The following is a 14,874-nucleotide window of genomic DNA, read 5'->3' on the forward strand; positions in this document are numbered from 1 at the left end:
TTTCTTCTCATCAAAGAAAGCCCTTGGTTGCACACAAGGTCACTTTGCTTTTGCCATCCTGCAGTCAGCCTCTCTCCCTTTTAAAATGTGCAATCCAGAACCAAATGCAGGGCACACAGTGACAGATAACCCTAGAGTCAGCTTGGCATCTCTTTTTGTTTAAGAATCTGGAGTGGAAGACGTCTAAGACTTGGAGGTAGTAGTAATAACTACTGGCAAAGGGACATGAGTAGTATGGGACAAGAAGGGCTGCTTAAACCTGTGCAGCAATTTTCATCTTTCCAGGGGGAATTTGATTCCTCAGAGGACTTGCTTGGGATTACAAAAGAAATTGCATCAGTGAAGAAGGACTGGGGCAAGGGAAAGGATTAAGTAAGGACTGGGGCAATTTGAGAGAATCACAGAGGCCGTGTGGGATCTGTCCATAACATCTGGGACTAAAGTGGGCCCACAGCCTGGGTCCTCAATTTTCACAAATATCAGATTTCAAAGTTACATGTTTTAGGGACTAACCAGATATAGTACAAGGCTGGCCTGTTTCACTTTTAAAAAGGAGTCTTCAGTGAGGGGTAAATGAATACTCAAAAGAGCTAGTGGCCCATGGAGAAAATAATAGCTAACATTTTGGAATAGTTATGGTAGGCTCTGTTGTAGGTGCTTTACATGTAATGGCTTATTTAATGCTCTATGCCCATTTTGCAGATGAGGAAACGAAGACAGCAAGTAATCGGTAGATAAATAATTCATTCTGGCTTCATACATAGGTGATGTACTAAAGTGGGAGAATTGAGTTCATAAAGAACAAGGGACATGAAGTAGTAGAAAGAACTTGGTTGCTGAGTCCGACACACCTGGTTTTAAAGTTAGCTCTGCCACTTAATGGATAAGCCACTTCCACCTGTCTTTGCAGAGTTCACATGTGGATTAGAGAAAATCTATGGTTATTATTCATGAGTGCAAGAAGAGGAGTTGAAAGACAGAGTAATACAAAGTGACAGAGTTTCAAGGAAATGGTCAAATACTGTAGAAACATAAGAATGAAGATACGGAAAGAAATTCCCCATCAGAACACTGGTGACCATTTGAGTGGTTGACATGAGGTACAAGGGGCTTGAAGATGGGGAATATCAACAGTGAAGAAATGAAAACTGGTTATGGCCCAACTCGTAATTTGGTAGCTAAAAAGGGCAAGGTCAAATAAAAGATATTTAAGTTTGGTTTTGCTCCCCAAAGCTACAAGTTTGTGCTTATTTAAATGTGGAACAGATTGTTAAGGGGTAAGGAGCCTGGAGGCACCAGGGCGAGTCCACATCCCTTGGCAGGCGGAAAGGGGTCCCAGGGAGCAGAAAGTGAAGATCACATCTGATGGCCTGAGGCCCTTGGGGAAGAATACTGAGGATATCTGCTGAGAAAGGGTGAGGTGAGGCTGTGGTAGGCCTGAGAGTTTGGGGAGCAGGAGAAACCCAGACTCTGAATCCAAGACTAAGGCAGAGAATGACTGTCTAGCAGGGGCAAGGGTAAGAATGAAGGTGGCCATGTCTGCGTATTTTCGCCCTGCAGCTTTCTGTAACCAAGGTTTATAAATGGAGGAAACCAGTCCAGAGCTTGAACTAGACTGAACAGAGGCTAAAAGCTGCTCTTGGTAGGTGTAAACCCTGACCCTTTTGATTCCTGGGACTCTTGTCTGCACTGGGGACACTGTAAGGCTCTGGTCCTCTCAATACCCAGGCCTTTAAACTTGGGACCAGAATCTCTCACAGGGCCCTTGTCCACAGCACTCTTTCAATAATATACCAGATTTCACTCTGGCTAGGTGGCTCAGTTGGTTGAAGTGTCATCCCATTCATCAAAAGGTTGCAGGTTCAACCCCCAGTCAGGGTGCATGTGGGAGGCAACTGACCGATCTCTCTCTCTCCCTTCCTCTAATATCAATAAATATATCCTTGGGTAAGGATTTTAAAAAATACTGGATTTCTTCCCTTTTCTGTCCACCCTGTCCCTTTCTGTTCTCTGGAATCATTTTCTAAAGTAAATCACTTGCACTCAAGTCGCCACCTCAGGTTCTGCTCTATGGAGGACGCAGGCCAACACAGACAGGACAGGGTGCAGTTACCCTGAACCAGGATTTGGCTGTGAAGCTACCTGGGTAAAAATATAGTTTATTCACATATGCTGCTTTTTATTTACTTAAAAGAATCACACTGAATTTGTTTCAATATATTATGCAATAACAAAATAAGATTATTAGGTTAGAGGTCAGTTTAAAAGTCTAAACCAGCAATTTTCAACCTTCTCACCTCATGGCACACATAAACCAATTACTAAAATTCTGCAACGCATTAAAAATATTTTTTGCTGATCTTACAAAAATAGGTATAATTTTGATTCATTCACACCGGACAGCTATTGTTGTGTTGGCTATTATCATTTAAAAAAACTTGACAATCTAAGGAAAGAGATGTCCATGCCCCTGACTAGTCAGGTATTGCATGTTTGAAAAATTCTTGCTGCACCCTGTTGAAAATGGCTGGTCTAAACTATGAAATTACACGCCATACGATTAGGATGTTCAATTTTTTTTTTTTTTTTTGACTGGGCTAAGTGGCTTTATTAGAGAAAGCCAGGATTACAAAGGACTTATGAATGCTGGTTGTACTGCATCTGTGGCTTGGCCTGACCAGTCTTTTCTCCCATTTGGCCATCTCGGGGGTCTGACCGCTTCCTTCCCCAGCACAGGCCAGGGAACCATGGACTTTACCTTCCAGCATGCGGCCAGCTACTTCCTGAGTGGTCAGAGCCTCCACCCCACATTGGCCCAGGGTAGCCTCATCTTCTAGGGCAGTGCCTGCCAGAAGCACCACTTGATCTTTTGGAGAGATGCCCTCCAGTGAGGCTACCTCAGCCCTGATCTGGGCAACAGTCTCCTGGCTAGTCACCTCAAGGGTGTGTAGCTCCTGGGCAGACAAAAAGCTGCATGTCGGTGACCGAACTGTGGCCTCTGTCAGGATGTTCAATTTTTAAAGATATGAATTAGTCAAAGATTACTTGAACGGTTCCATCTTATAAGAAAAGTGAGTGATCATTAAAAAGCTACTTTATTCTATAGCTTTTCATCTTGTTGCCCTTTCGAAGAACCTACCCAAAGCTTTAAGGTGGCGTTTCATAGGGAGCTCTTATGAAAGTACTTAAAACATCATTTGGATTGTGGGTTGCAGTTCCAGTTTTTAACTTAGAAAGTGTATTTTCTTTACCTCAAATGTTACTTATGCAACCAATGATGACAAAAAACAAAACCACCCCCACAAACATTGTCACCTAGAGATAATTTATTTTTACCATGACCCAGAAGAGAAAATAACATAGAGAATATTATGAATCCCCACAATTTCCTTCCCCAACTTCACTAATTTGTCAGATACCACCAGCCTCCTAAAATGGATCATCAACTACAAATGTATATACATTTTACTTTGCTGCCATTTCTCATGATTGCACACCTTCAGTAAATTAAGGTTTAAAAATTTCAGTGGTGTTCCCTACCTTAAAAAAAAAAGACACCTTTCTTCTAAGATTCCATTATTTACTGAAAGAAGTCTTTCTAGAACTGTTAATGAGTATTTAAAAGAACAAATTCATTTTTTAAATAATTTATTGAACACCTACCAAGCATGTGGACTCTTCAGACTAGGCCAGGTTTTAACAGCAACTTAATTCTGCAGGTATACAGAAACAGGTGTCTTCTTTTTGTCTAATTTATTCTAAACTATAAATCCAAGAACTGACAAAACAGAAAAGGTTTGTTCCATCCAAGACAGTGTTTGTTCTTGTTTTAAGCAAGACAATGTCTGACTTAGCTCTCTATATAGATTTAGGCTTATCATTTTGAGCTGGTTGTAATAATCTATATTTAACTGAAAGTTAATAAAAATACACGTTCATTTTAAAATAACTGATTTTGCTTGCATATCTCACCCCTTACCCCTAAACTCATGTATTTTTAGAACAAGATTTTCCTGCATACCCATTATCCACTTCTTCCCACCCCACACCCGTCATATGTCTTCCCATAAGAACCCCTGCTACTTGCAGAAGCATCTCTAAGTCTAACATGCTTTGTTCTTCCCGGGGCAGACTAAAACCTTAAACTGTTAACTAGCTGAGGTGAGAGGGAAGACAAGCAAGCACTGACCTGAACACACTCCCAGTTCCTTTCTCCTTCCACCAGGCTGCCTCATTACTCTTCCTTAGCTGGGAGTACAGAGAGAGCTGTTACAACCCTTCTCCCCACTCTTCTTCCCAGCATATCCAACCTTGTCAGGAGACGAAACAATAGCAGCTGCCCAGTTCCTTCTCTGTATCAAAGGAATTTAAAACCCAAATCCGAAACCAGAATTAAATCCAAGTTTCAATACTACCTTTCATTCACAGATCTCATTCTACGTTATCTTAAAATAGTCATACTCGTTCTCACTGCTTAATGAGTGCTTTCTAAAGGGAGAAAATAAATTTTACGACCAACTAACTTTGCTGATTACTGTGTAATTTGAAGTGAGACATGATTTAGTAAGTGGAGATGAAAATGCTAAGAGATCTTAAAAATTTGTTAAAGTAACAGCAGACCATTGTTCACAAGTCAACTTAATGCCCACTCTTTACCTTCCACTGTTTCAGGAGAAAAGAAAACCATGAGGTTGTGGTGTCTACTACTGAATAGAACCAGACCATCTGAAACTAAGGTCTTATGTAAGATAGTCTGTATTATGAGATGTCCAAAGTACTTCCCAAACGTTTGTTTGATCTGCAGAACTGGAGATGGCTTATCTCCCTATAACTTCAAGTTTGTTTCACAAAGCTTTGAAAACAGATAATTTTTCAGATATAATAAAAAATTAATTTTAATAGCAAAATAACTACTTTTAATGTATAGTAGTGTGTCCATTCTAAAAATGAAACCTAAATCTATGTTAGGAAAACTTTTCAAATAATGCTTTTTATTAAATTCTCCGGTAACAGTTGAAATAAAAAGTCTACTCTAACTTTTATGAAAAGATCTATTTATACCATTTAATTTCCTTTTCTCTGATTCTACATTTCACTTTGCAATCTGTAGACCTTTATTTAGTTTCCCAGGTGGGGAACCCCAGCCCCCTATTTTTGAGAAGTTGCTCAGAGAGAGACACACAAAAATATGGCTCCTCTAGCAAGTATGGCTGTCACCACTTGACTACATTATAACAGTTCCTCCAATTCACACAATGCATCTTCCATTAGGATGGTAGGATGAACCTGGTTGGCTTAGATGAGTACATCAGTATGACCAGACTCTGGAACAAAAGGTAATCAAATTCAGGATAAAAACTAGGAAAAAAAATTTTCACAGCTATTAATCATCACAAGCCTTCTCTCCTAATAAGCATAAACCAGGAAGAGTGGGAGCAGGGCAGGTACAGAGCACAGCCAACATGAATACTGCAAAATGCTGTCAGAAAAACTTCCTGCCATGCCAGGAACTGCAGGCATCTGTTTTTTCCAGGAAAGAGTCCATCTTGGTGTTTTCCCATCCTAAATTTTTAAAGTATAAACATTTAAGAGTTCCTGGGGGAAGAAGGACTATGGTTTATAGAATCCGGTCAACTTAAGTGGTCCCACTAGCCTTTCCGGTACTGACCCCACTCTCAGTTCACAGGGAAGACGCTGTTACTTCCTGAGGAGCTCAGACAACCCATTCTCTTTGCTTAAAATGGTGACCTGGCAGCTAGGAAGTCAACTTTCTGGTTTGAAAACTCCCAAGGAGCTGCAGATGTTTATAGGAATTATTCCATTTTAGCACCCTATTAACCTCTCTTACTTAACCCATCTACTCACCTTGTCTTCTGATTTGATAAGCACCAAACTATGAGGTTTCTCAAATTCCCCCTCAGTTCTGTGAACTGATTTTTTTTGTCTATAATCACATCAACTTTTTACTACTCACTCTAAAACTCTGCTCTTTTAAGTGTTGTGTTCTGTCAAATAGATTAAAGTAAAATACATTATCTGTCTACAGAGAGTATACAGAATAGCAACAGGGCTAGAGGTACAAAACACAGACACTGACATTAAGGTCATACAAAATATATATAGAAGTACTCAACATTGACAATTTTTGTAAGTTGTACATTTTGCTACCCCCCCCCCCATTTTTTTCCCCTCTGTGGATCCTCTGGAGTTAAGTGTCCTTTGCAGTGTTTCTAAAATTCATTACCACTGAAACATATTGATGGAATTTTTTTTCTGTCCAAAGCAACAAGTGCTACACATGAAAGGTTTCCTCACATAGAATATTAATAAAGTTTATTTACAGTGTAAGCTTTCTGATGCTAAGGGCTGAGATGTGATTAAAGGCTTTGCCACATTATCACATTTAAGAGGTTTCCCTTCCAGAATGAATTCACTGACGTACGTAAGATGTGAATTGTCTCACACAACAAACATATTGACCTCTCTGTACACATTCAGCATAGTTTCGCTTTTATGCCTCTAATAAAATACTAAGTGCCTTACATGTTAAGAAGGCACTTATATGAGGCACTTATGTAGCCTCATATACCTCTTCACATTGCCTGACAGGCCAGAGTAGAAACAAATACCTCACAGCTTGAAGAACTTTACTTCTCTTTATGGCAAGGTTAAGGTATTATTTTAAAGCGACCTTCAAAGATTTCCATTAGGTCGATTAACATGCTACTGCTTAACTATAGAGTAAACTGTTAACAGACTTTAGCCAGTCAGGAGCTACTGAGTTGACTATCCTGAGCACTAATTAGATGTCGTAAGCCTTTTTGTCCATAACCCAATTATACTTTGCATTGAGCAGCTGATAAAAGCAATGTAAATAGTTTAAATCAACATTTGTAGCCTGTTTTTTTTTTTCCCAGAAAATATATCTTCAAGTAGCTGCTTCAAGGAGTGCATCTGCTGAAGATATGAAGCAACTGCAGTAGCTATCCCACACAGTATGATATCCCAGAAAAATGGGAACTAAATGTGGGGGCACAGGTTGTATTTAACTTTTGTTAAACAAAATGGCTGAATTACATCAGCATGTAGTTCTGGGGAAAAAAAAGCCAATGTGGAACCAACCAAAGTTCTTCCCCTCTTAAGAGCAGTCAGTGCTTTGATCAGTGCCTGGAGTTAAAGCATCTCACCACTTTCAATTGCTTCTCAGCAGCAAGTCTTTTCTCAAAAGCACCAACAGTTTTCCATGCAACCACCATGTGGCTCACTGATGAAAATCCTAAAAGCATTTAACTTTACTGTACTTTAACACATAACTTACATATACTCTTCTGGATTATCTTTTTTTTCTTATATGAAATGGATAGAAATATTCTGGTCACTAGCTGACTTCTATGAAGTTTCCCCAGGAAACAGATGAAACTGCTTAGGGAGTATAGGGAAGCTGTGGTTGGTCCAAGTAATAGAAGCCAAAGAATGACTGCTGTGTAGTTTTAGTTTGGTCTGGAACTGAGGTCACGGCTACCCCCACCTCACTGGCTCCCCATAAAGACATGCTGTCTCATGGGCTTGAGTTGTTGGTTAGCAAACAGAATGAGTTTTAGTTCTGTTTCTTGATGGAAAATTTCAGTCTCTATGTGGGGTTCTTCTGTTACGGGGATAGTCTTCATATATGTTCTATGGTCAAAGTTCCTGCAGAGCTGTCCACAATAATTTGCATGCTCTCATGAGCTGAGTCATCTCTACCTGAATCCCTCATGACTACTTATGTAGCCTCCCAATACGTGGGTCTCTTGTATGTGTATCTGAAAATTCTGTCTTAGCTTCCAGACAGCCAAATGCATCCTCTTCCACAGATGATGAACAAGATCAAAGTTTTGTAACCTCATCTGTCTTCAGTGATGAGAAGACATTGTGCAGTATGACTTTGATACAACCAACCCTATCTTAGCAAGTCAGTCAACTTCTCAGAGCAACTAACACCATTTAGTAATGGCCTGGTAATGTTAAATGCTTTTGTGAAGTTTTTTGGAAAGTGTGGGGGAAAAAATGCTCCCTACATTTTCCTTTTTCTGAAAAGCAACAAAAACTACATTGTCTGAACTGTATCATTTCAAGTTACAAATGATTCAGAAATTGTCCAAATCATCACATTGTTCAGTAGCTGACTGAAGAAAATTCTGGCCAACATCTTTGTTACAGAAAGATGTCAAAAAATGGCCTTAGTATGTTTTTGTATTTTTCTTAAGATGATGACAATGGAGTCATTTCTGATATTCCATGGTACTCACTGATCCATGCTTAGAAAGAGTCTGTGCAGGCAGTTGGTGCCTTTCTTTTATAAGTAGGACAAGAATAGCATAAGACCTTGGAGCTTTAGCATGCCTCTGGCTCTGAATGTCCTCTTCAAAGGCTGGGTCAGGTTATGATATTTCAGGTACTCATGATTCACAGGGCTTCAGAAGTGCAAAAGTCCTGTTAGAAGTCAGGCACAATGAGCGCCTGTTATGCATTGCGCATTGTGTCCAGTGCTGTCAGGGATATAAGTATATCCCTTGTCTATCAAAGCATCTCTTTTGAGGGGAAATTAAAACTTTTGTGCATGAAACAATGAAGGATTAAAAGTCAGCATATAATCAAGTGCTAATGTGGAGAAATGGCATTTCAGAGTACGACTAGTGCTTTAGGGATTTCTTCCAGAAGGGAGAGAAATGTTTTGAATCATTGTTGCCATATCAGTAGAATTTATCTCAGTGATGAGGATAAACCATCTACATTTGTGGCAGTCCTTTGGAACTACGGACTGGTGCACATACCCTCTCTCAGGAAGAGATAGAAATCTTTGGTTTGATACTCATCGGCACAGTCCTAGATTTCTATAGCTTTGGTAGGCTACCAGTGATCATATATATAACTTATTATATGTATATATAACTAGTTTGAGCAGCATGTCCCAATGTAGTTTTTGTTTTGTCTATTTTTTGAGAAAGAAGGTATAGTGAGATGTTGGCCAACCAGGGCTTATTTGCAGCAAGCAGCATTTAACCACATTATCACTTTTACACAGCCAATCTCAATTTTTCAATTGTATATTGTGGTTGTTGAGAGTAAAATAGCGCCTCAAAGGTATCCTCCATACTTAAAAGCTCGACATTTTATTGTGTGTGCTTTTATCTCATATGGAAATATGTGGCTTATCCACACAATTAGCTTTTCCCTATAGGGGCTGTGTGGAAGAATATGCCTACAGACTATGCAAAGGCAGAACACTCCTAATCTAACTATAAGGATCCTTAAATGTGATTTAAAAAAAAAAATCTGTTGAGGATGTCTTTTCCCTTCCATAAGCACACATCGCTGAAATAATTTTAAAAACAAAAGGGGGAAATGGCTTGTCGACAAATTCTCACTTTACACACAACTTTTCAAGAATGCTCCAAATGCATCAAGGGAGGCTGGGCTGTACTCAGAGGCTCGCTCTCTGGTGTGGATTCTGTGATGCAGAGTGAGGGTAGAGCTCCGAGTAAAGGCCTTGCCACACTTAGTGCACTTATAGGGCTTTTCTCTGGTGTGAATTCGCCGATGCAAAATAAGGTATGAGTTTCGGTTGAAAGCTTTTCCACATTCACTACATTCATAGGGTTTCTCCCCAGTGTGGATTCTCTGATGTTTTGTAAGGTCTGAGCTCTGGCTGAAGGCTTTCCCACACTCATTACATTCATAAGGTTTCTCTCCAGAGTGGATTCGCTGATGCAGAATGAGATTTGAACTATGACTGAAGGCTTTGCCACACTCATTACATTCATGAGGTTTCTCTCCTGTGTGGATTCTCTGATGCAAGACAAGGTTTGAGTTCAGACTGAAGGCTTTCCCACACTCACTACATTCATAGGGCTTTTCTCCAGTGTGGATGATTTTATGGCGAATAAGGCTTGAACTCCTTGTGAAGCATTTACCACATTCATCACATCTATGAGACTTTGTTCCTGTTGGAACTTCTTCAGGGGTGTTAAAGTTTGAACTCAGACTGAAGCTTCTTCCCAATCCTTTACCCTTCTCCCTGGGACCTCTTTCTCCTGTGTTCGTTTTTTTTTCCTTGACCACAGCCAGCCCCGAATCTTTCTTTTCTTTTCCAGTTTTCTCCTCAAGATTCCTCTGCTGCCTTTCTGCTGTTCTGCTCTGCTGTTCACGTTTTTCTCCGAAATCTTTCTGGGTTCTTCCTCTTGTCTCCCCACGTGATGCTGAGTCTTCTGCGATTTCAGCCTTCGAGGTTGACTGCTCATTCTCATTCCTGCTTTCACAACCTGACACAATAAACAGAAAATACACATAGCACTTTTTTCCTTTTAATCTATAGGTTAATTGAGTGACACTTTTTTCTAGGAAGTTCCTACATCCCTGTAAAACAACTTGACATATTAATCAAAGATAAAATAGGAGAAAAGTAAGATAAAAAAAATAGAGTAAACAGGGAATGAAGTTGGGAAATGAGAGGGCAGGAAGAGTCAAAGGATAACAGAAGGAACGTGCAGAGGGGCCAGGAATGAACAGACCTGCTGGGGAATGAGCAGAGGAAACAGAACCAGTTAAGAAGGATGAGGAATTAAGGAACATAATAGGTAACAATCCACAGTTCTGTTTGGTTAACTGATAATTAATTTGAAGAAACAAATATACACAAAAAAATCATGTTCTGTTTCTAATACAAGAATCTGAGCTTAAAGAGAATGGACAAGTCTTTCCTAGAAAATGGTAAGTGATATTAACAGAAATAAAGGAATATCATTAGTAAAAGAAAAGAAGAAACTCCATTCTGTGAAATTTTTTAACCAATAAGGAGATGGTTAATGGCAAAACAAGGAGCTCTGAACTTGGCAGGTTACACGGACCTTCAGACATAGGAAATAACTGCTCTTCACCAGGGAGAGCAGCACAGAGCTGACAGCACTCAAATAATAGAAACAGGAGTGAAGAAGTTGGTTGGGGCATTAGTAAACATAATCAAAACCTTCACCGAAAGACAACTGGGAATAGAAAAGAAAATGAAAACAATTCCAGAGATAGCATATTAAAACACTGGAATTGATATATTCACTTTAAGGTGAGATTATAAACTGTTCAATAAACATACATTATTTTTACATATGTTTACGTACTAATTAGACCCCCCCCCCCCATACCCCAACTCTATTCTTTATTCGACCTTAAGAAACTTGTCGCAGCGGGTCTGTACTATCCCACACAGGTCCTCGAATGCACGCAACTCCTTAGGGAGCTGTGAAATATTTAACCCCTGTCTTTAGTGATGAAATTGCCATAAATACTAAACCAACTGTAAGGAAGAAATTGGTCTACTTCTGAATTCCAAGCCAAGGTCCTTGACTCATGGATACTCCCCAGACTGAACTGAATTTTTAAAAAAATTTTTCTTGGAGTAGGTAATACCCAGCTCATAAACATGGATCAGTTCTTTGGCTTAATCTTCAACTAATCCAAAGAGTAAGTACTAAGCAACCATAAATCCCAGGTATCCCTATGGTGCGAAGCAAAATTTATGGTTTCTTTAGTAACATCCGTTCTTTATGAAGTTTCCCTTCATTTACCCTCCCTGTCTTCCCCAGGCAGAAGCCTCACAGTGGACTTCCCTATGACAGAACTTATTTGAGAAGCTCCTTTGCAGTATTGTCTCTCAGGGGCTGACACCTAGCAGAGACAAATGGGAATGTTTGTCAACTGTGTCTCTGTCTTATCTGGTTGAGGCTGCTTAGAACTTCTTTGTTCTTACTATACACCCAGGAGCCAGAGCTCTTCACAGATTACTATTTGGTTTGAAAACTGGGGATCCTAATCACAAGAGAGGTATAGGTGTAAGTTTATAGAATTATGCAAAGCTGTCATACAGAAGCACCTACAAGATAAAAGAAGACAGAAAAAGCCCATAGAAGGATGCTTGCTTGCTTTGGTAGGTTTAGGAACATGGTTCCAAGTCAGAAGTAGAACCAATGATTAATTCTCACTTGCCCCTCTACACTAGGAAATACAGATACTCCCTGAATAGAGGCATTTAAATTGTAATCCACGGGGAGTAGAGCAGAATCTTCCCAGGTAACAGAGTGGTGGAAGGGATGAGGAATCAGAATATGAGAGCATTTCTGATTTCAAACAATAAAAACTACCTAGAGGTGGTTAAAAAAAAAAATCTGCCCTGGCCGATGTGACTCAGTTGATTGAGTCCCAGCCTGTAAAATGAAAGGTCACTAGAGTTCAGTTCCTGGTCAGGGAACATGCCTGGGTTGTGGGCTGGTTCCCCAGCTCGGGGGCATGCAAGAGACAACTGATCAATGCACACCGGTGTTTCTCTCCCTCTCTTTCTCTCTCCCTTCTCCCTCTAAAAATAAACAAAATCTTAAAAAAGGATCCACTTGTAATCAGGGAGTCACAGTACCAGGCTTTAGGAAGTTAAATGTTCTCATTCTCTATTTGGTCTAAAGCAAGAGGGTCAGTAGTCTCTAAATCCTTGTCAGCACTCAACTGAACACATCAGAGACCCACAACTAACAAAAAGAAGCAAAGCAATCTCATAAGACAATACTCCTGCAGTCTTACCCTGGGAAAACACGTTCCCATAAGTCTCCTGCCTGCTGTCCCTACTGAGATTCCTCCGAGCCAGGTTCTGACATCCCCATTCCTCCAGGATAAGGGACACGGCCATGTCCTCGATCTTCACCATCGCCTGAAATATGAAATTCCCAGACTCAGTCCCCCAAAGTTCAGACACAAACCCATTGCCCAAACCTGGGGTTAGGGACAGAGGTGATTTACAAACCTACAGGGTACAGGGGAAAAAAAGGTAACCATGCCAGGCTCTGGTGGACTACGGGGTGAGTGGGTGCAGCTTCTCTGTGGGCAGGGACTTCAAGAGTTGAGTGTCCTGGGTGGAGATTGTTAAAAAGACCTCCAGGAAGAGACGCAGATATGAGGGATTCAGGAGGGCAGAGGGGCCCACAGCTCACCTGGGAATCTGCCGTGAACAGTGCAGATGCCGTTGCCTGGTCTCTGGGACTCTCCTCGTGATGAGAGGCAGGAACATGGGTGGTAGGAAGAGCTGAGCGAGGAGAAAGAACTAAGTAAAATCTGCTCTGCTCTTGGCCTGCCCTCTAAGAAGGGCCCAGAGGCACTCTTTTTTCCTGTTTCACAATATTCAATGAAGGTAATCAGAATTTAATTCTCTCTAGTTACAGAATAGGTAACTAGAGAGAATTAAAAAAGAAAAACCATGACCTCTGCTTTCCCAATTATTTCTATTCTTAGGCAGGCCAAGGAGTCATATAAAAGGATCATTAAAATTATCTGATTCAATCCCTGTGTTTTAAAGAATAGGTAACTGAGAGAGTACCCTTGAGAGGGTAAATAACTTGTCTAAAGTTATTCATTTAAGAATAGCTAAGTCAGACCTAGCACCCAGGTTTCTACTCTTAGCTACAGAAGTAGGTAACATTCAGCCCATGATTCAAGCCTGGCTCAAAATTTAATTTTCTCCAGTCTAAAGAACAAGTAATAGGACATCAGAATACCATTTAGGCCCTGGTCATGTAGCTAAGTTGGTCGAGGCATCCCAGTATGCTGAGGTTGCGGGTTTGATCCCTGGTCAGAGCATGTATAAGACTCAACCAGCTAATGCATAAATAAGTGGCAACAAACTGATGTTTCTATCTCCACCCACTTTAAAATCAATACAAATTTTAAAACAACCCTATTTGTTAAATGCGACATACCTTTACAAATATTTAGTAGTAATCTTGAAATAAAGGTAGGAAGGGGGGGTCTTCCTACTTCCGGGTTAAGTTTTGCCATTTTTTGTCCCTCTACTTTTCTCCCTCACATATCCGGTTTTTATTATTGTTTTTAATGAGTTTATTTATTTATTTTTAGAGACAGGGGAAGGGGGGGAGAGAGAGAAACATCAGTGTGTGTTTATCTCTCATGTGCTCTCTCCACTGGGGACCTGGCCCACAACCCAGGCATGTGCCTTGACTGGGAATCAAACCAGTGACCCTTTGGTTCACAGGCCTGTGATCAATCTACTGAGCCAAACCAGCCAAGGCCATATCCAGTTTTTTGATGAAATGTATATACATGGTTTAAATGTTAATGAGACATTTATAAAGGTATAAAGGCATATGACATTCACCTAGTAAAAAATATCTATATCATATAATCACATTTTCTAATTTCTAAAAATTAGAAAATTTAAAAAAATTAAATATATTTTATTGATTATGCTATTATAGTTGTCCCATTTTTCCCTCCACTCCCCTCCACCCCACATACCCTCTCCTACCCATACTCCCTTTAGTTCATGTCCATGTGTCATACTTTAAAGTTCTTTAGCTTCCATATTTCCCATACTATCTTACCCTCCCCCTATTTTCTACCTACCATCTATGCTACTTATTCTCTGTACCTTTCCCCCCTTCTCCTCTTCCCACTCCCATTGCTAACCCTCCCTGTGATCTCCATTTTTGTAATTATGTTCCTGTTCTAGTTGTTTGCTTAGTTAGTTTTTGTTTTAGGTGTGGTTGTTAATAATTGTGTTTGCTGTCTTTTTACTATACATGTTTTTTATCTTCTTTTTCTTAGGTAAGTCCCTTTGATCTGCCTTTCCATTCTAAATGAAAGCTTTGCTGCATAGAGCGATCTTGCATGGAGGTCCTTGCCTTTCATGACTTGGAATACTTCTTTCCAGCCCCCTCTAGCCTGTAAGGTCTCTTTTGAGAAATCAGCTGACAATTGGATGGGAACTCCTGTGTAGGTAACTGTCTACTTATCTCTTGCTGCTTCCAGGATTCTCTACCTCATTTTAATCTTGGGTAATGT

General features: G+C 40.1%; 1 protein-coding gene across 6 annotated transcripts in view; it reads right to left on the bottom strand.

The window, feature by feature from the left end:
• Positions 1-14,874, bottom strand: part of ZKSCAN1 (zinc finger with KRAB and SCAN domains 1) — a 32,161-nt gene that overhangs the window by 3,453 nt on the left and 13,834 nt on the right. For 3 of the 6 annotated variants that reach the window (XR_008389689.1, XR_005081068.2, XR_008389690.1), the window contains 3 exons: positions 13,011-13,102; positions 12,604-12,730; positions 3,664-10,301 (listed from right to left, as the gene is read on the bottom strand). Coding sequence is in view for 1 of the 6 variants with exons in the window: in XM_037134966.2 (XP_036990861.1) it covers positions 9,409-10,301; positions 12,604-12,730; positions 13,011-13,102 (1,112 nt within the window). In the remaining 5 variants the exon portion in view is untranslated. Of the gene's footprint in view, positions 1-3,631; positions 10,302-12,603; positions 12,731-13,010; positions 13,103-14,874 lie in introns of those variants that run through there. The other 3 variants (XR_008389691.1, XR_008389692.1, XM_037134966.2) reach the window with 3 other exon arrangements.

This window comes from Artibeus jamaicensis, unplaced genomic scaffold (assembly GCF_021234435.1).
Source record: "Artibeus jamaicensis isolate MK-2021 breed Jamaican fruit bat unplaced genomic scaffold, CSHL_Jam_final contig_956, whole genome shotgun sequence".
Lineage (NCBI taxonomy): Eukaryota > Metazoa > Chordata > Mammalia > Chiroptera > Phyllostomidae > Artibeus > Artibeus jamaicensis.